Genomic DNA, 14,714 nt, shown 5'->3' on the forward strand with positions numbered 1-14,714 from the left:
CTGGAGAATTTATTTGATTTTCTTGTTTTAGTGTTTTAGACTGTGGGGCAGGGGTGTCAAACTCATTTTAGTCCATAGGCCACATGTGACCCAATTTGGTGTCTAGTGGGCCAGACAATGAAAATCAATAATCAATAATAACCTATAAATGATAAAACCTCAAAATCTTTCCGTTTATCTTAGTGTAAAGAATTACAGGTACAACCCATTATCTACTGTCTGTACTGTGCATTACAATCAGGGGTGTAGTCGAGGGTAAACGCAAGTAAATGCAATTTACCCACCCCTTTAAAATTAGGCAGATAATTTACTCACCTATTTTCAGATCAACTGTATCAATCAATGAGGGCAAACAAGGTGGGTAAACTACTCACCTTGGATAGTTTACCCACCTCTGTATGTATCACTGCACCCTGATTACAATTGAGGCAACTGTGCAATTCTCTACAGTCAAGCAAAGGTAATGAAAATAGCTGACTATTTAGTGATTACTACAGATAACATGAATAGGCAACTTCATATTTAACTTGCTCCTGAAACCTGGTACATCTAGCCTTCACAAGTGCATCACATTTAGGACTTCTCAGTGCAAGTTTCACACTTTGCAAAGTCATCCTTTGGGCCGCATTGGACCCTTTGGGGGGCCGGATCTGGCACCCCTGCTATGGGGGATATATACATGGATGTGGATATATAGGCTATCATATCCATCCTGACCACGTGCCTCACTTGCAGGACAGTACCATTATAGGCTACGTCATGACATAAGCTACACGCCCACAAGATCTATTGATCCTCTACCTGCCTGTCATGAGCCCGGTGTGAACCACGCACTGGCTGCTCAGAGTGACGAGTGTGTTTATTGGCTGATACCTGGAGAGAGGGTTGAGCCTATGGGGGTGCAGAGAGGGAGGCAGGCTGTCAGTTTGCGCACACACGCACTGCCGGGGCTCATATGATGCAGGTTGATGTCAGCGCTCATCTTTAATGCCTCCCTGTGCGTTATGACGACAAGCCGTTTCACGACGTGGGACTGGCGGAGGAGCAGTGCAGCCTGCTGGCGTCTTGTTATGTAATTCATCGGACGCATCAACGCCGAGAGAAGCCGGGGAGAAAAACTGACGAATCAATGGCTAATCTGATGATCCATAAAGGACGCTGCAGTAACATATGATTGAAGGCACAGAAGTCTGCACTCGGAAGGTAAAATGATAGGAATTGTAAATCGTTGGAGTGTAGCCTAGAGCCTGTCTGGGCAGCCGGTGGCCTGTGCTCAGACGTCTGGAATCTGTGCTGCACAATTATAATTTTTTTGGTCGACCGGGGCGCGTCTCTGTTTTAATGTCTTCTACTGGCGACATATAGCTACCGATGCGGTTAGAGAAGAAATAGGATCATATTTTGTTCTCCATTGCACTGATTTCACCAAACAGCAAATAAACAATGGCGGGCCCCGAGCAGTCCCAGCAGCAGCAGCAGCAGGCAGAGGAGAAGGCAGAGCGCATAGATGATGCGGAGCTGGCTCTCCAAGGCATTAACATGCTGCTCAACAACGGCTTCAAGGAAAGCGACGAGCTGTTCAGAAGATACAGGTGAGATGATGTTTCATCTTTCATCATCACTGGACATCATCTGTTGCATTGTGCATCCTTGGGATGATGATGGCAATCTCTAAGCCCATGAGCACGAACAAGAGACTTTTCCAAGCAAAATGTGTGGCTATTAAACACAGTTGTGAAACATCTAAAATATTACAAACTATTTTACTGTACAAGAAGACTTTAGTTAACCCATGACCCTATTCTAATTAAAATAGTCTAATTATATAATTATTTGGACTGATACTGGTAGCCTACTGTTTCAATAAAGTGATTAAGCCTATAATTGTGTTTCTCATGTGCAAGATAACTGCTTAAATCTGTTTGGAAGACCTTGTCCTGAATCTGGACCGGCCTGTATCAGTTAGCTGCCTAGACTACTTCCTAGTGAGTCTAACCTCTAGGTGTCAGTCTCACCTTTGCTTCCCTGGCAGTCTCCCATTTGGCAGCTTTGACAGAGATCATCAGATATCAGTTTTTCTAGCAGAGGTGATATTTCCGCGAGGTTTAATATGATATGTGTCTGAGAGGCTCAACAATGCAATACGCCGTTTTACGCACCATTCACACCCATGTACTTCTAAGAAGGCCACCAGGATGTGCATTATACACATATATGATCATCTTCATTCAGACATTTGCAGTTTGTGTTTTTTTATTCACCCCTCACTATCAAAGGGGTGACAATAGGCAAGCAGTCACACCCCTGACATCCCTCATGATGACAGCTGAATGGGAGAGCCTGTCACTGTGAATGGAAGGCTTGAAGGGCTCCCAGTAATCAAGCTCTATTTGTGCCAGTAGGATAAATGACCACCTTCAGGGCTAATTTTAGACGTTCACCCTCCATGGGACTGCGTGCTGAGACAGAGGATTGGGCTGGAAGTTCCTCTGATAGGCCTCAGGCAGGGAAAATACTCTTTAAGTACAGCCACAACTGTAGGAAATGGATATTTGGAATTTGATTGCCATTTCACTTACTTAGTGTGTAATTATTTGTTTTTCCTCTAAATCTCTGCTCTGTTGCTCCCATCATGTTTCCTCGTTTCTGTTCTCTCTCTCTGTAGGACTCACAGCCCACTGATGAGCTTTGGGGCCAGTTTTGTCAGTTTCCTGGTGAGTTTCCTCCTGTATGTGGATGATAAAAGATTGGATTGTCTACTACTGTGTGCATGCACTGCAGCAGTAACAATTTAAACAGATACTAATAATACTAATTGTAATAATTGATTGGATTTATATAGTGTCTTTCTAGATACTCAAAGTGCTTCACATATTAGGGAAGGGGCGGAGGACTCAACTCATCTACCACCGATGTGTAGCACCCACCTGGGTGATGGGCCAGAACGCTCAGCACACATCAGCTACCACGCGGTGGAGAGTTGAGGACTGAATGTGCTAAATTAAGTAATGAGGGATGATTAGGTGGCCATGATTGAAGGAAGGACTGTGTGGGAATTTAGCCAGGGCACCGGGGTTACACCCATACTTTTGCGAAGAGTGCCGATGGGATCTTTAATGACCACAGAGAGTCTGAAGGAGGTGCTCACTCACAGGACAGAGTCCCTGTCTCTGCCCTGGGACATTTGGGAGATTATTCATGAGACACAGAGGGGAAGAGCACCTCCTACTGGTCCTCCAACACCTCTTCCAACACCAGTCTCCCATCCAAAGAGTATTCTAGACCAGACCTGCTTAGATTCCCCAGGAAAGCCAGTAAGATAATGCAGGAGCCACTGGTGATGCAGTGAATGAGGCCAAGCAACATACTAGATAACCCTCACCATACCCTTACTGTTATATTAACTAACCTAGCTTATATTAACTGAAGACACCCTTCAAATAATAATACAGTAGGTTGTGTGATTACTAGTAGTGTTATCTATCTATCTATCTATCTATCTATCTATCTATCTATCTCTCTATCTATCTATCTATCTACTGTATCTACTCTATCTATCTATCGATCGATCGATCGATCTATCTATCTATCTATCACCATGGACTAGGTTAATCATGGACTGCCTTGTGTGAGAAGACATGAAATCTTTATTTGTCAAATTGACTGCATCCTCATCACCACTGGTGTCCACTCCCTTGCTTTTCAGTCCGACCATAATGGATGCATCTTCATTTCAGAAATAGCACTGAGACAGAGACATAGAGAGACATATTGCTGTAGCAGTGTGAGACAGAGACATAGAGAGACATATTGCTGTAGCAGTGTGAGACAGAGGCATACAGAGACATATTGCTGTAGCAGTGTGCTGGTTGCTGATGGGAGAGAGGGATTTTTTACACCACATGGTCACACAGCAGATATCACAGAGCCTTTACTCTGATGCACCATGAGGCCACAGATGATGTCATCCTCTGTCCCTGCATGCAGAACTGCCCTGAAGGAAGCAGGGCTCGTGAGATCTGACCATGTTGGCAGCAGTCATACATGCGTATGATTCACTAGTTTAATTGTGCACATGCGTATGGTGAACATGCATATATATATATATATATATATATATATATATATATATATATATATATATATATATATATATGCGTATGGTGAACATGCATATATATATATATATATATATATATATATATATATATATATACTGTATATGCATGTTCACCATATATACATGTGTATATATAACACATAAATGTGTGTGTGTGTGTGTGTGTGTGTGTGTATATATATATATATATAGGTTTATTCTTTCCCCAGTGATCTAATGATCTAAGAGAAAAAGTTTCAACAACAACTACTGAACAAAGACTGTCAGCTGGGTGGCCTATTTCCGTCTCCATGTAGACCTGTATACTGGGTGAAAGATTCTTATAAAAGCCATGTGTATTTTATGATACACAGACAGATGTCACTGGGTTCCTCCATTCATCTTATAGAGAAAGGGCCCTTTGTCAAGGCATTGTGCAATCCTCCTTCACTCCAATTACAACACATTTTGTTTTGTAAGCCTGCTCAAGCATTAATCTGGTCTGTAAAACAATTTAACCACAAAACAATATGGGCCTTTGTGATACATCAATGAATGCAATAGATTTTTTTTTAAATCTTTTCATTACATACATTTTATTTTTATTTTTTGTTATGTTTATTTTCCAAATGCTTCCTTGAATAAAAGCAGACCAGTGTTTTATGGCTGTTTACTGTGGGTTGCACTGCAGAATGCCATAATGACATTTGAGGAGGAGAAGATGCAGATGGCCTGCGATGACCTGAGGACCACTGAGAAGCTGTGTGAAAGTGACAACGCCGGTGTCATCGAGACAATAAGAAACAAGATTAAGAAGAGTGTGAGTGTAAAACTGCTGACAAAACAAGTCAGTATTGTTGTATGGAGTATTGTAAGAAGGGGTATCAAGACAGATACTCAGACAATTACTTACTTTTAAACTGGCAGAGACTTCAGAAGGGGCTACTGAGGACTCTGTGAATGGTGTGGTGAAAGCCATTACTTTCACCAGTGCTGGCACACAACAAATAGGCCTAGCTGTGGAACTGAAGACAAACCAGAGGCTAGATATATTTCAATCAGGAGAGACTAGTATGAAGATTCAAAATAAACTCCAATAAAACAAGATTAAGGTTTGACATATGGCTCCATGATGACGCTCCTCCTGTGATGATGAGGAGGGTGTCGGGAATGCGTAGAAAAGAAATCCCCCCCACGGGGAATCCCTCTGGAGCCATGACGTTGGTGGTGGCAGGGGAGGAGGTGGGGCCAAACAATGAATTCACGGGAATGACAGCTGAGCAGCAACACATAGGTGAATAGCGTAACATAGTAAAAACGTGAGCTTCAAATACTCTCAACCGCTTAGGTGATTGGTTCAGCGGCAAAACAAGGGAAAGAGATGGCTTGAGCTGATTGGCTATTGATAGAGATAGAGACCGTGGATAACTGTGATTGGATAGGAAGAAGCATGAATGAAACTGGGCATGGATAACTGTGACTGAATACAGAGAAATATGAAATATGAATGAAACAGGACGTTGGCTGAGTAGTCTTCCTGATTGAAATTACGTCTAGACTTCACATGTTAATACAGCAAAATAGGTTTGATGATCTTGTGTGTAGTGTTACCATTCTAAATGCGACAACTGCAATAGAGTTACTTGAACTGACAAGTAATACCAGCTTTATTTCCCAAAGTAATTCACCCGTTTCTAATTATTTACCCACTTCGTTACAGCTAACTTTGCAAGGCAGCTGCAGTCACGCGAGATCTTGAGATCAGATCACGTGACATGTTTTGTGAAAACAAAACCATCTGGCAGCATCAGGTTAAGTTACAGCTGCAATTACTTGGAAAATACCAACCCTAACTCTAACCACTCTTCAATAATGAGAGACTAGTAGAAAGTATAACAAGCTTTAATGATACAACAAATTAATTTTGGCGTATGACTCCATGATATGATGACGCTCTCCTGAGATGATGAGAGGGCGTCGTCAGTGAAGAATAGGATAGGAAATCCCCCATAGGGAATTCTTCAATCAGGAGTCATGACAATGGTGGTGGTCAGGGGAGGAGGTGGGGCGAAAACAACTGCTTCAGCGATGATGATCAGCAACTGAGAATGACACATGGCACATACACAGCAAACAGAGTAAACATGGACCCTGATATACTACGCTGATTAGGTGATTGGGATCAGCTGGAGAGGAATACCTTGGGCTGATTGGTTATTGCCACATGTGTGGTAAACTGAATGGGTGAGGAGACAGCATCAGAGAAAGGGGGCGAGCCTAACAATGAATGGGTTATACAACCTCAAAGAAAGGGGGCGTGCACTGTGATATGACGAGACTGGGCGTTGGCTGTTAAGTAGTATTCATTATTGAAAATAGTCCAAGACATCATTTAGTTTGTTCTTTACCTGGTATTACTTAGTCCTTATAGGTTAGGCTAACATTGTTTATTATTATTAATATTTTCAAAAAAAAAATCTCTTTTTGCTCCATTGCCACTGGATAAAGAGCGCCCCAACCTTGCTGACTGTATCTCTTAACATCACAGCCCGAATACAATTAGAATGTCAGTGTCAGGCCTAATGTTGTTGGCCGCAGTGAGATCATGCCAAACCCACCCTGAGATGTAATTACTACTTCTCTGAAATGTAATGAAGGAGTCGAGTGAGGAGTGTGGGCTCCATTTAGCGCTGACGTCTTCAGGGACATCCATGATCATTTTGGCTGCTGGCCATGGGGGAAATGCTCTAGTGTCAGACCGTGTGTTTATAATGCTCTCTGAATGTGTGTGTGTGTGTGTGTGTGTGTGTGTGTGTGTGTGTGTGTGTGTGTGTGTGTGCGCGTGCGTGCGTGCGTGCGTGCGTGCGTGTGTGCGTGCGTGTGTGTGTGTGTGTCAGATGGACTCCCAGAGGTCAGGGGTGGTGATTGTCGACCGGCTGCAGAGACAGATTATTGTTGCCGACTGTCAGGTCTACCTCGCTGTCCTCTCCTTCGTCAAGCAAGAATTGTCAGGTAATCAGGTTTAGCCCCGTTCTTTGGCTGATTCCAACTCTGCTCAGCAGTGCTCCATCAGTAGCTAACGGATAGAGCTATCCATGGTTATGAACCTGTGTTCACTAATTTTAATAGGCTAATTAGCCATTTTTGTCCATTTAGTTGGTCCTAATGACCTAATTCAAAAATCCGGCCCTGTTACCATCTGCTCGGGACCCGTGCCTTTACCTGTGCTAAATATGAATGTTGTCAGGCCAACGGTGTCGGAGGAAAATGAAACAGAGACACAGAGATACATACATAATGTAGGTTTGCTCATTCATGTGTAAGATGGTGATTACTGACATAGGCAGCTTAAAGGATGGCTTTACCGATTATCAACCACTTTGTATGATTATAATATCGGTAATATGAGCACATGGGCACTGTTGACCTTCTCTCTCTGTTTTCCTCATGGAGAGCCCCCCTTTCCTCCTCTGGCAAAATGCTCCGTTGTGACGCGTTTTACATCACAAGGCGTCGCAACGGAAGTGCGGAAGTTCTGCTCGAGACGCAGAATCTGCTCCGAGGGTGGCTGTTTATTTTTATTTTTTAAGTATAATTCGTTGAGAGCCTTAACGAGCTTTAATGACTTGCAGCTGGTGGGGGCAGAGTTTCTGCAGGCAGAGAAAGGGAGGATTTTTCTCAGTGAGGTAAACAGAGAGAGAAGGTAAACACTGCCCATGTGCTTATATTACCGAGATTATACATATGATACAAAGTGGGTTGATAATCGGTTAAGCCATCCTTTAAGTGCCTCTTGTTTGATTGTGTAACTTCCACCACTGTAATATCTTTTGATCATTGACAAGCGTTTGCAGTACCTAATTAAAAGTACCCCATTCTATTTCCACCAACAGCATATATCAAAGGAGGCTGGATCCTTCGTAAGGCCTGGAAAATGTACAACAAGTGCCACAGTGACATCAGCCAGCTGCAGGAGGCGTGTCAGAGGAGATCCTCCCTCCACCAGGAGGCGCTGTCTACTGACAACGCAAACCACAACGCCCCAGTGGAGAACGGCGTGACGGCTGAGGCCCTGGACCGGCTCAAGGGCTCGGTCAGCTTCGGCTACGGCCTGTTCCACCTGTGCATCTCCATGGTGCCACCACACCTGCTCAAGATCATCAACCTGCTGGGCTTCCCTGGAGACCGTCTCCAGGGCTTGTCCTCCCTGATGTATGCAAGTGAGAGTAAGGACATGAAGGCGCCACTAGCTACGTGAGTAGGACTGGCATGTATCACTTAAGCCGTTTTCCCACATGCGTACCGGAAAATTACCTGTAAGTCAATATCGGACATTTCCCTTCACACTTCGGCTCGCGCATGTGGGAATCTATCAGCGAATTTGCCTGTATGTTGGGGGGGAGGGGGGAGCTTATTTGGGGGGTCGGCAAAACTCGAAATAAGTTCGCTTGTCAGTTGTCACACAATAAATCACACTCGTTTGACTTAAGAGCAGCGTCAAGCCGCCAGCGTAATAAACACAGCCGATTTACCCCCTCCCCTCTCTGCGCGAGAGCAGCAGCCACGGACAGACACAGCGAGAAAGGCTTGCAAGCTGCTCAACGCTTGTATGTATGTATGTAGAGAAAGCAAATGCACGAAGCGAAATCCTAGTTTGCTTTGATGTGCGCGAATGATTAGATGATGCACTTTGAAGAAGTTGGGATCCGTGTCTGAGAGAAATAGTTGCTGGTTCGATGTTTATCCGTTCACCTGCGTCGCGTTGAAGCACTTTTTACAGACTGGCTTCGTTTGATGTGTCCGGGGTTGCCTTCGGAAATCAGCAAGCTGACATACTGCTCTTATTAGCCTATCACAAGATCATTTCGCCAGTTTGCTTTAATGTGCGCGAATGATTAGATTATGCCCGCTGGAACATTAAGCAACGTGTGTAGGCTACTCCTCGCCCATGATTGAAGGACCGCTGTCGCGGAAAATGACTGGACCCGTTTCCACTTGCGTCCCCTTAAGAGCATACCGCTCTTCTGACTGGCTCGAAACTGGTGAAATGTCGGCGATGACGGGGTCGCGCTTATACCGGCACGGCGCCTTTCTCACATGCAGGCATTAGACCACGTTCCGGTCATTTTGCGGTACAAAGCGCATGTGGGAAAAGGGCTTTAGAGAGAGAAAGAGAGAGTGAGAGTGAGAGAGAGAGAGAGAGAGAGAGAGAGAAAGCTGGGGGGAGAGAGAGAGAGGTGAGTTTGTTGTGTTACCAGGTCATTTAAGGGTCAAAAACATTAGAATAGAGTGCAAAAAAGTAAAATGTGTGTTATTAATTTGATTTGGGGTGATGTGCCCTGTTGTTTTGTATGATAAGCTATATAATATATATATATATATATATATATATATATATATATATATAATATAGCTAAATATTTAGATAGCTATATAACAATATAATAGACAATAACAATAACAAGAGAAGACTTTATGGATCCCATGGGAAAATTGGGTAAACAGTTGTCCCTATACCAGGAGTCTAACCTACCTTGGTGAAAACCAAGAATCATAAACACTAGAGACCCTGTGGAACTATGGACTACAAACATATTAATTACTTTCCCAAAATCCTCAGCAGAGAACTATGAAAGTGAACCATGCTGCCAAACTAGGAACTGCAAACTTACTTCCTATACACTTACAGTTTATTTCAGATTAAACCCATTTGGAGTTTCACAGCAGTGTATCACAGCAGTCTTGGTCTTGTTTTGTTCCTCAGGTTGGCCCTCCTGTGGTACCACACAGTAGTGCTGCCTTTCTTTGCTCTGGATGGCTCAGACACAGACGCAGGTCTGCTGGAAGCCAAAGCCATCCTACAGAGAAAGTCGGTGGTTTACCCCAACTCTTCCCTCTTCATGTTCTTTAAAGGACGGGTTCAAAGACTAGAGGTACGTATAGCTGGGCCAGTGATGGGAAGTGACAGCTAAACATTACTTTAAAGGGATAGTTCGCATTTTTTAAAGTCTAGCCCTATTTGCTACTTACCAATGATGATGTTGATTGGTAGAGTTCTTTCTCTGCACAATCCGTCCTGTTCCTCGTAGTAGCTCTGGAAAGTTGGGCTAGACTTACAAAAATGTGAACTAGCCATTTAAGAAGTGCTTTGAGACTGTAAATGGTTTGTTTGCGTTTGCATTTATCAAAGAAATAGACCTGGATGTGAAATGTGGAATAGGATTAACTTCCATCAGCAAGCACATTAGCTCCTTTTCAAGTGTTTTAATACGCATGTCTGACATTCATGAATTCACCACCATTTGTTCGGCCATCTATGTATCTACTCTCTCATTCAACATGTGCTTGTAGTGTCTATAAGATAATTATCGTTACCTTCTCGTATGCTTTCTCCCCAGTGCCATATCAACAGTGCTTTGTCCTCTTTCCATGATGCATTAGAGCTGGCATCAGACCAAAGAGAGATCCAGCATGTGTGTCTCTATGAGATCGGTATGTGTTTTCTCATTAGGTTAGTCTTCTTGACATACTGGCACTGGGATTACTGTGAGCAATTGATTTCATCCTGCCTCTATCGGCTTGTCTTTGTCTCAGGGTGGTGTAGCATGATAGAGATGAACTTTGGAGATGCATACCGGTCATTTGAGAGGCTGAAGAATGAGTCGCGCTGGTCACAGTGCTACTATGCCTACTTGACCGGAGGTGAGCCTGTCACACGCTGACCAACACTTAAACAATGGACAACGGATGGAAATTAGCCTCGTGCTAAATCCGGCAATTTTTACACTTTTACTATGTTCTAGGTTTTACTATCTGTTTCTGTGGTTTCTGTGTTCATTAATTTTGCACTGTCCCGACCAAATAAACTAATAAAATAAAATAAATAAATAAACTGCATTTTCTTTTTTTTGGGTATACTCTAAAGCTAAACAGTCCTGTTTTTCCCTTTTCTCAGTGTGTCAGGGTGCTTCAGGTGACCTGGATGGAGCGAGTGGCGTTTTCAAAGATGTACAGAAGCTTTTCAAAAGGAAGAACAACCAGATAGAGCAGTTTGCCCTCAAAAGGGTGGGTTATATTTTGCTGAAGATGTTGTTGCCTTTTTGACATTCATGACAGTGTCACAACACCTTTTCTCCTCTGCTTCTTATCTGCAGGCTGAGAGACTGAGAAAGATCTCACCCACCAGAGAGCTGTGCATCCTGGGTGTAATTGAAGTGCTGTACCTTTGGAAAGCACTTCCAAACTGCTCCTCCTCTAAGCTGCAGATGATGAATCAGGGTAAGCATACAGATTGACACCAACATAATAACCACCGTAGCTGTAGCAGTTTTCTAGGTTTCATGCATTATGTTTTTCTTTGTTGTCTGTTCAGTGTTACAGAGTTTAGATGAGGCTTCATGCAGAGGCCTGAAACATCTCCTTCTTGGTGCCATTCACAAATGTCATGGAAATACTAAAGATGCTCTCCAGGTATGACTCTATGTTGATTATGAATTACTATGCATATAAACAATGGCAATGTGGCTAAAATAATATTAAGTGCTAATCTTGATCCACGTGTGATCCAGTCGTTCCAGCTGGCTGCTAGAGATGATTATGGACGGCAGATCAACTCGTATGTGCAGCCATACTCCTTCTATGAGCTGGGATGTGTACTCCTCGCAAAACCAGAGGTGAGTCTGTCACATGTTATTGGGTTGTTGTGACTTACTTATAGAGCAAAGAGGATATGAACGCATACTGAAGTTTAACCGTCTTTTTGTTTGCATGTCAATCCAGACCGTGGGGAAGGGGAGATCATTGCTTCTTCAAGCAAAGGTAACGTATTAAGATGGTGCTCATCTAATATGCACATCATACTTATTTTATTTACCACACAGAAATACATTGCACATGCTACAAGCGATCATTGATTAAATTAAATGCATATTAACGGTTGCCGAAGTATATTTGGCAACCCATTTAATCTTTTTTAATTAAATTAAATTAAATTAAATTAAATTAAATTAAATTAAATTAAATTAAATTAAATTAAATTAAATTAAATTAAATTTTATTTAAATGTATTTAATTTAATTTTAATTTTTTTATCCATCCGATAGAACAAAGACATCCACTATCGATTAACTAGTGGACAATGTCCTAAACAATTGGGAGTTTTGAATAAAAATGCTTTTTTGTTGTTGTTGTTATAGGAGGATTTTACAGGCTACGACTTTGAGAACAGGCTCCACGTTCGCATCCACTCAGCCCTGGCTTCATTGAAGGAGGTAGTGCCTCAGTGATCCAAAGGAAGGGAAGGTGTAATGACTCAAGCTGTGCTCTTGATGAAAGTGTGGCTTTGAAAGCCATTCAAAACCACTGTACGACACTCTAGTGGACAGACTCGGCTATTTGTCCATTTTAAGTGTTTTACACATCAAAATATAATAGCTAACAATGTCATAGCCAGTAACAATTCTCCTCATTAACTTGTGTATTGGGAGGATTTTAGTTGTGCCTCCCCCTCCCTTCAGTGAGCCATTCAGCACATACAGTACAAGCCTTTTGATGACATCATCTCATTTAATATACAGTACAAGCCTTTTGATGACATCATCTCATTTAATATACAGTAAAGCCTTTTGATGACATCATCTCATTTAATGGTTACTGTATCACGAGTAGTATACTGGTGGTAGTGTTTTTGCACATGATTTAAAAACATGCTGAACATTTAAGCATGTTACTCCAATAATAAAATAGAATTAATTGCCAGTTGTTTGTCATACTTCATAATTACACAACAAGGTAAGGGGAAGATTTGTCATATTTAATACTTGATTCTACTAGATGTTTGTTCTGATAAAATATTCCATGGGTTGATCAATATTTAATTAGCAGTTTTTCCTGAGTTTTCTCAGAAATACTGTTTCTTTTATTTGAATTCCCAACTATACTTTTAAAATGACCATGACTTTGGTATAATATTAGTTGAACAGGGGCCATGCACATTTACACTTGGATAAAAGAAAAGCCAAAGCCAAGAGTCCTGTGATGGCCAGCATGATAGACGGCAGCATCGGTGATCACCATGACTTGTGCTCTACGATAAGAGTGAGTTTAAACAACCCCTTCAGCTCAGTTACCTATAATATATGAACGATTCAGGGTATGGCCTTTTATTAATGAGCACTCTGACGTACGGTCATCCAAGCAATAATAAGCAAAGAGGAAGAGGGCATCTTCATTTAGAGAGGCTTTTGAAAATGACTATCACAGTGTTGATCTCATGCCATGTTTCAGATTGTGTATGGATAGATTTGTTTGGCTCACACTAAGTTGGTTGGACACCGACAGTCACCCCCTGTGATTGTGATGGATGTAAACTGTGATAAATGTTGAGGCGATCGCTGAGCAAAAATGGTCAGTGCAGTGCAAGTGATGTGACGTTATCAGTAAGATGTCACTTATCTGCTGTACCAAAATACTGAGCTACTTTTGTCATTGAAAGAATGTGTTTTGTTCATTTTGTCATGAGGTTTTGAACCTTGTTGAAATTGCGGTTACATGTAACAGGATGATGGCTTTCCCGTGTGTTTCCGAACTCAACAATAAACTGTTGTCCATTAATCTACCAAATATTGTAGCTTTTTTTGTCCTCAGAATTGTTTTTTGGGGAATCACACGTTAGCTGGTAGGTATGTAAATGCATCATGGCGGACGCAAGATTACATAAGAATGCCTATTGAGAAAGACCTCAAATTTCGAAGCCCATGGCTTGACTAAAGTTGTTTTCCACAACCTATTCGCTGGATGTGTCAGCTGCTTCTGAGTGACAAGAGATAGTGATAGTCATTGTTCACACTTACATATCCACAGCTCTATGCATAACCTCACGTTGAGCAACACCTGCACCTCGAATGCCACATTGAATGTAAAACGTATCAAAGATGTACAGTACGTGTGGACCTATAGGCACATATATGCACTATGGAGATCGCCTTCAGAGCAACCCTGAAAGTGGCCACAGAGAGGGATTGAGTGCTTGAGGATAGTTTGAGGATTGAGATAGGAAAGTTGAGTTCAGTCACAGACCTCTGCTCTCTTGTGCTCATCACTCATTGACACAGCATGTAGTTAAAATGTTTGAACACTAGGAGGAGAACACGTTCCACCTATTGGTATAATTTGCACACATACAGTAGATGGTGCACTTGTGTTTAAAGTCTCTTGGACAGCTTCATGTACTGTAGGTCCTGAGGGATGGACATACCCATAGCTGCAGTGTAAGGGATTTTGAATGGCAAATCTGCCTCACCATCTGCTTTGCTGCGTAACTGCCAAGGGAAATATCTCATCAGATTCAGAAGTTGCGCAAACCACTGCCCAATATGGGGGATATCTGTAGATATCTGTACCACTAAGAGCTGCCCCTGGAGGGGGAGAGCTATCAAATTGAGCTGTGCATGCTGCAGTTCTAAGACATTGATGTGCTCAGAGGACCAAGTAAAGAGTTGAATTGGCTCCCAGTGGAAAATAGAGTTCAACAGCTAAAACTCTTCATGGTCCATACAATTCTACATGACCATTGTCCAAGCTACTTTACAAAGTATTTTCAATTTGTACGGAATGC

At 42.3% G+C, this 14,714-nt stretch overlaps 1 protein-coding gene across 1 annotated transcript; it reads left to right on the forward strand.

Moving 5' to 3' along the window:
* The first annotated feature begins 1,477 nt into the window (after positions 1–1,477).
* On the forward strand, positions 1,478–12,428 carry ttc39c (tetratricopeptide repeat domain 39C). Its single transcript, XM_083648381.1, has 14 exons — positions 1,478–1,592; positions 2,666–2,714; positions 4,791–4,919; positions 6,997–7,111; positions 7,993–8,353; positions 9,864–10,032; positions 10,498–10,591; positions 10,694–10,801; positions 11,055–11,164; positions 11,254–11,377; positions 11,472–11,569; positions 11,668–11,772; positions 11,879–11,917; positions 12,295–12,428. The coding sequence occupies exons 1-14, from the start codon at positions 1,540–1,542 to the stop codon at positions 12,382–12,384; spliced, it is 1,644 nt and encodes a 547-aa protein (XP_083504507.1). The 5' UTR covers positions 1,478–1,539; the 3' UTR covers positions 12,385–12,428.
* The last annotated feature ends 2,286 nt before the right edge of the window (positions 12,429–14,714 follow it).

The sequence above is a fragment of the Poromitra crassiceps genome (genome assembly GCF_964638095.1).
Source record: "Poromitra crassiceps genome assembly, chromosome: 12".
In the NCBI taxonomy this organism is placed as follows: Eukaryota; Metazoa; Chordata; class Actinopteri; order Beryciformes; family Melamphaidae; genus Poromitra; species Poromitra crassiceps.

What these genes read in the sequence shown, in the direction of transcription:
- ttc39c (XM_083648381.1), top strand. Translation starts at nt 1,540, where the DNA reads ATGCTGCTCAACAACGGCTTCAAGGAAAGCGACGAGCTGTTCAGAAGA. An exon ending in AGCAGTTTGCCCTCAAAAGG is followed by an intron (nt 11,165 to 11,253) that starts GTGGGTTATATT and finishes TCTTATCTGCAG; the next exon opens with GCTGAGAGACTGAGAAAGAT. An exon ending in CATTGCTTCTTCAAGCAAAG is followed by an intron (nt 11,918 to 12,294) that starts GTAACGTATTAA and finishes TTGTTGTTATAG; the next exon opens with GAGGATTTTACAGGCTACGA.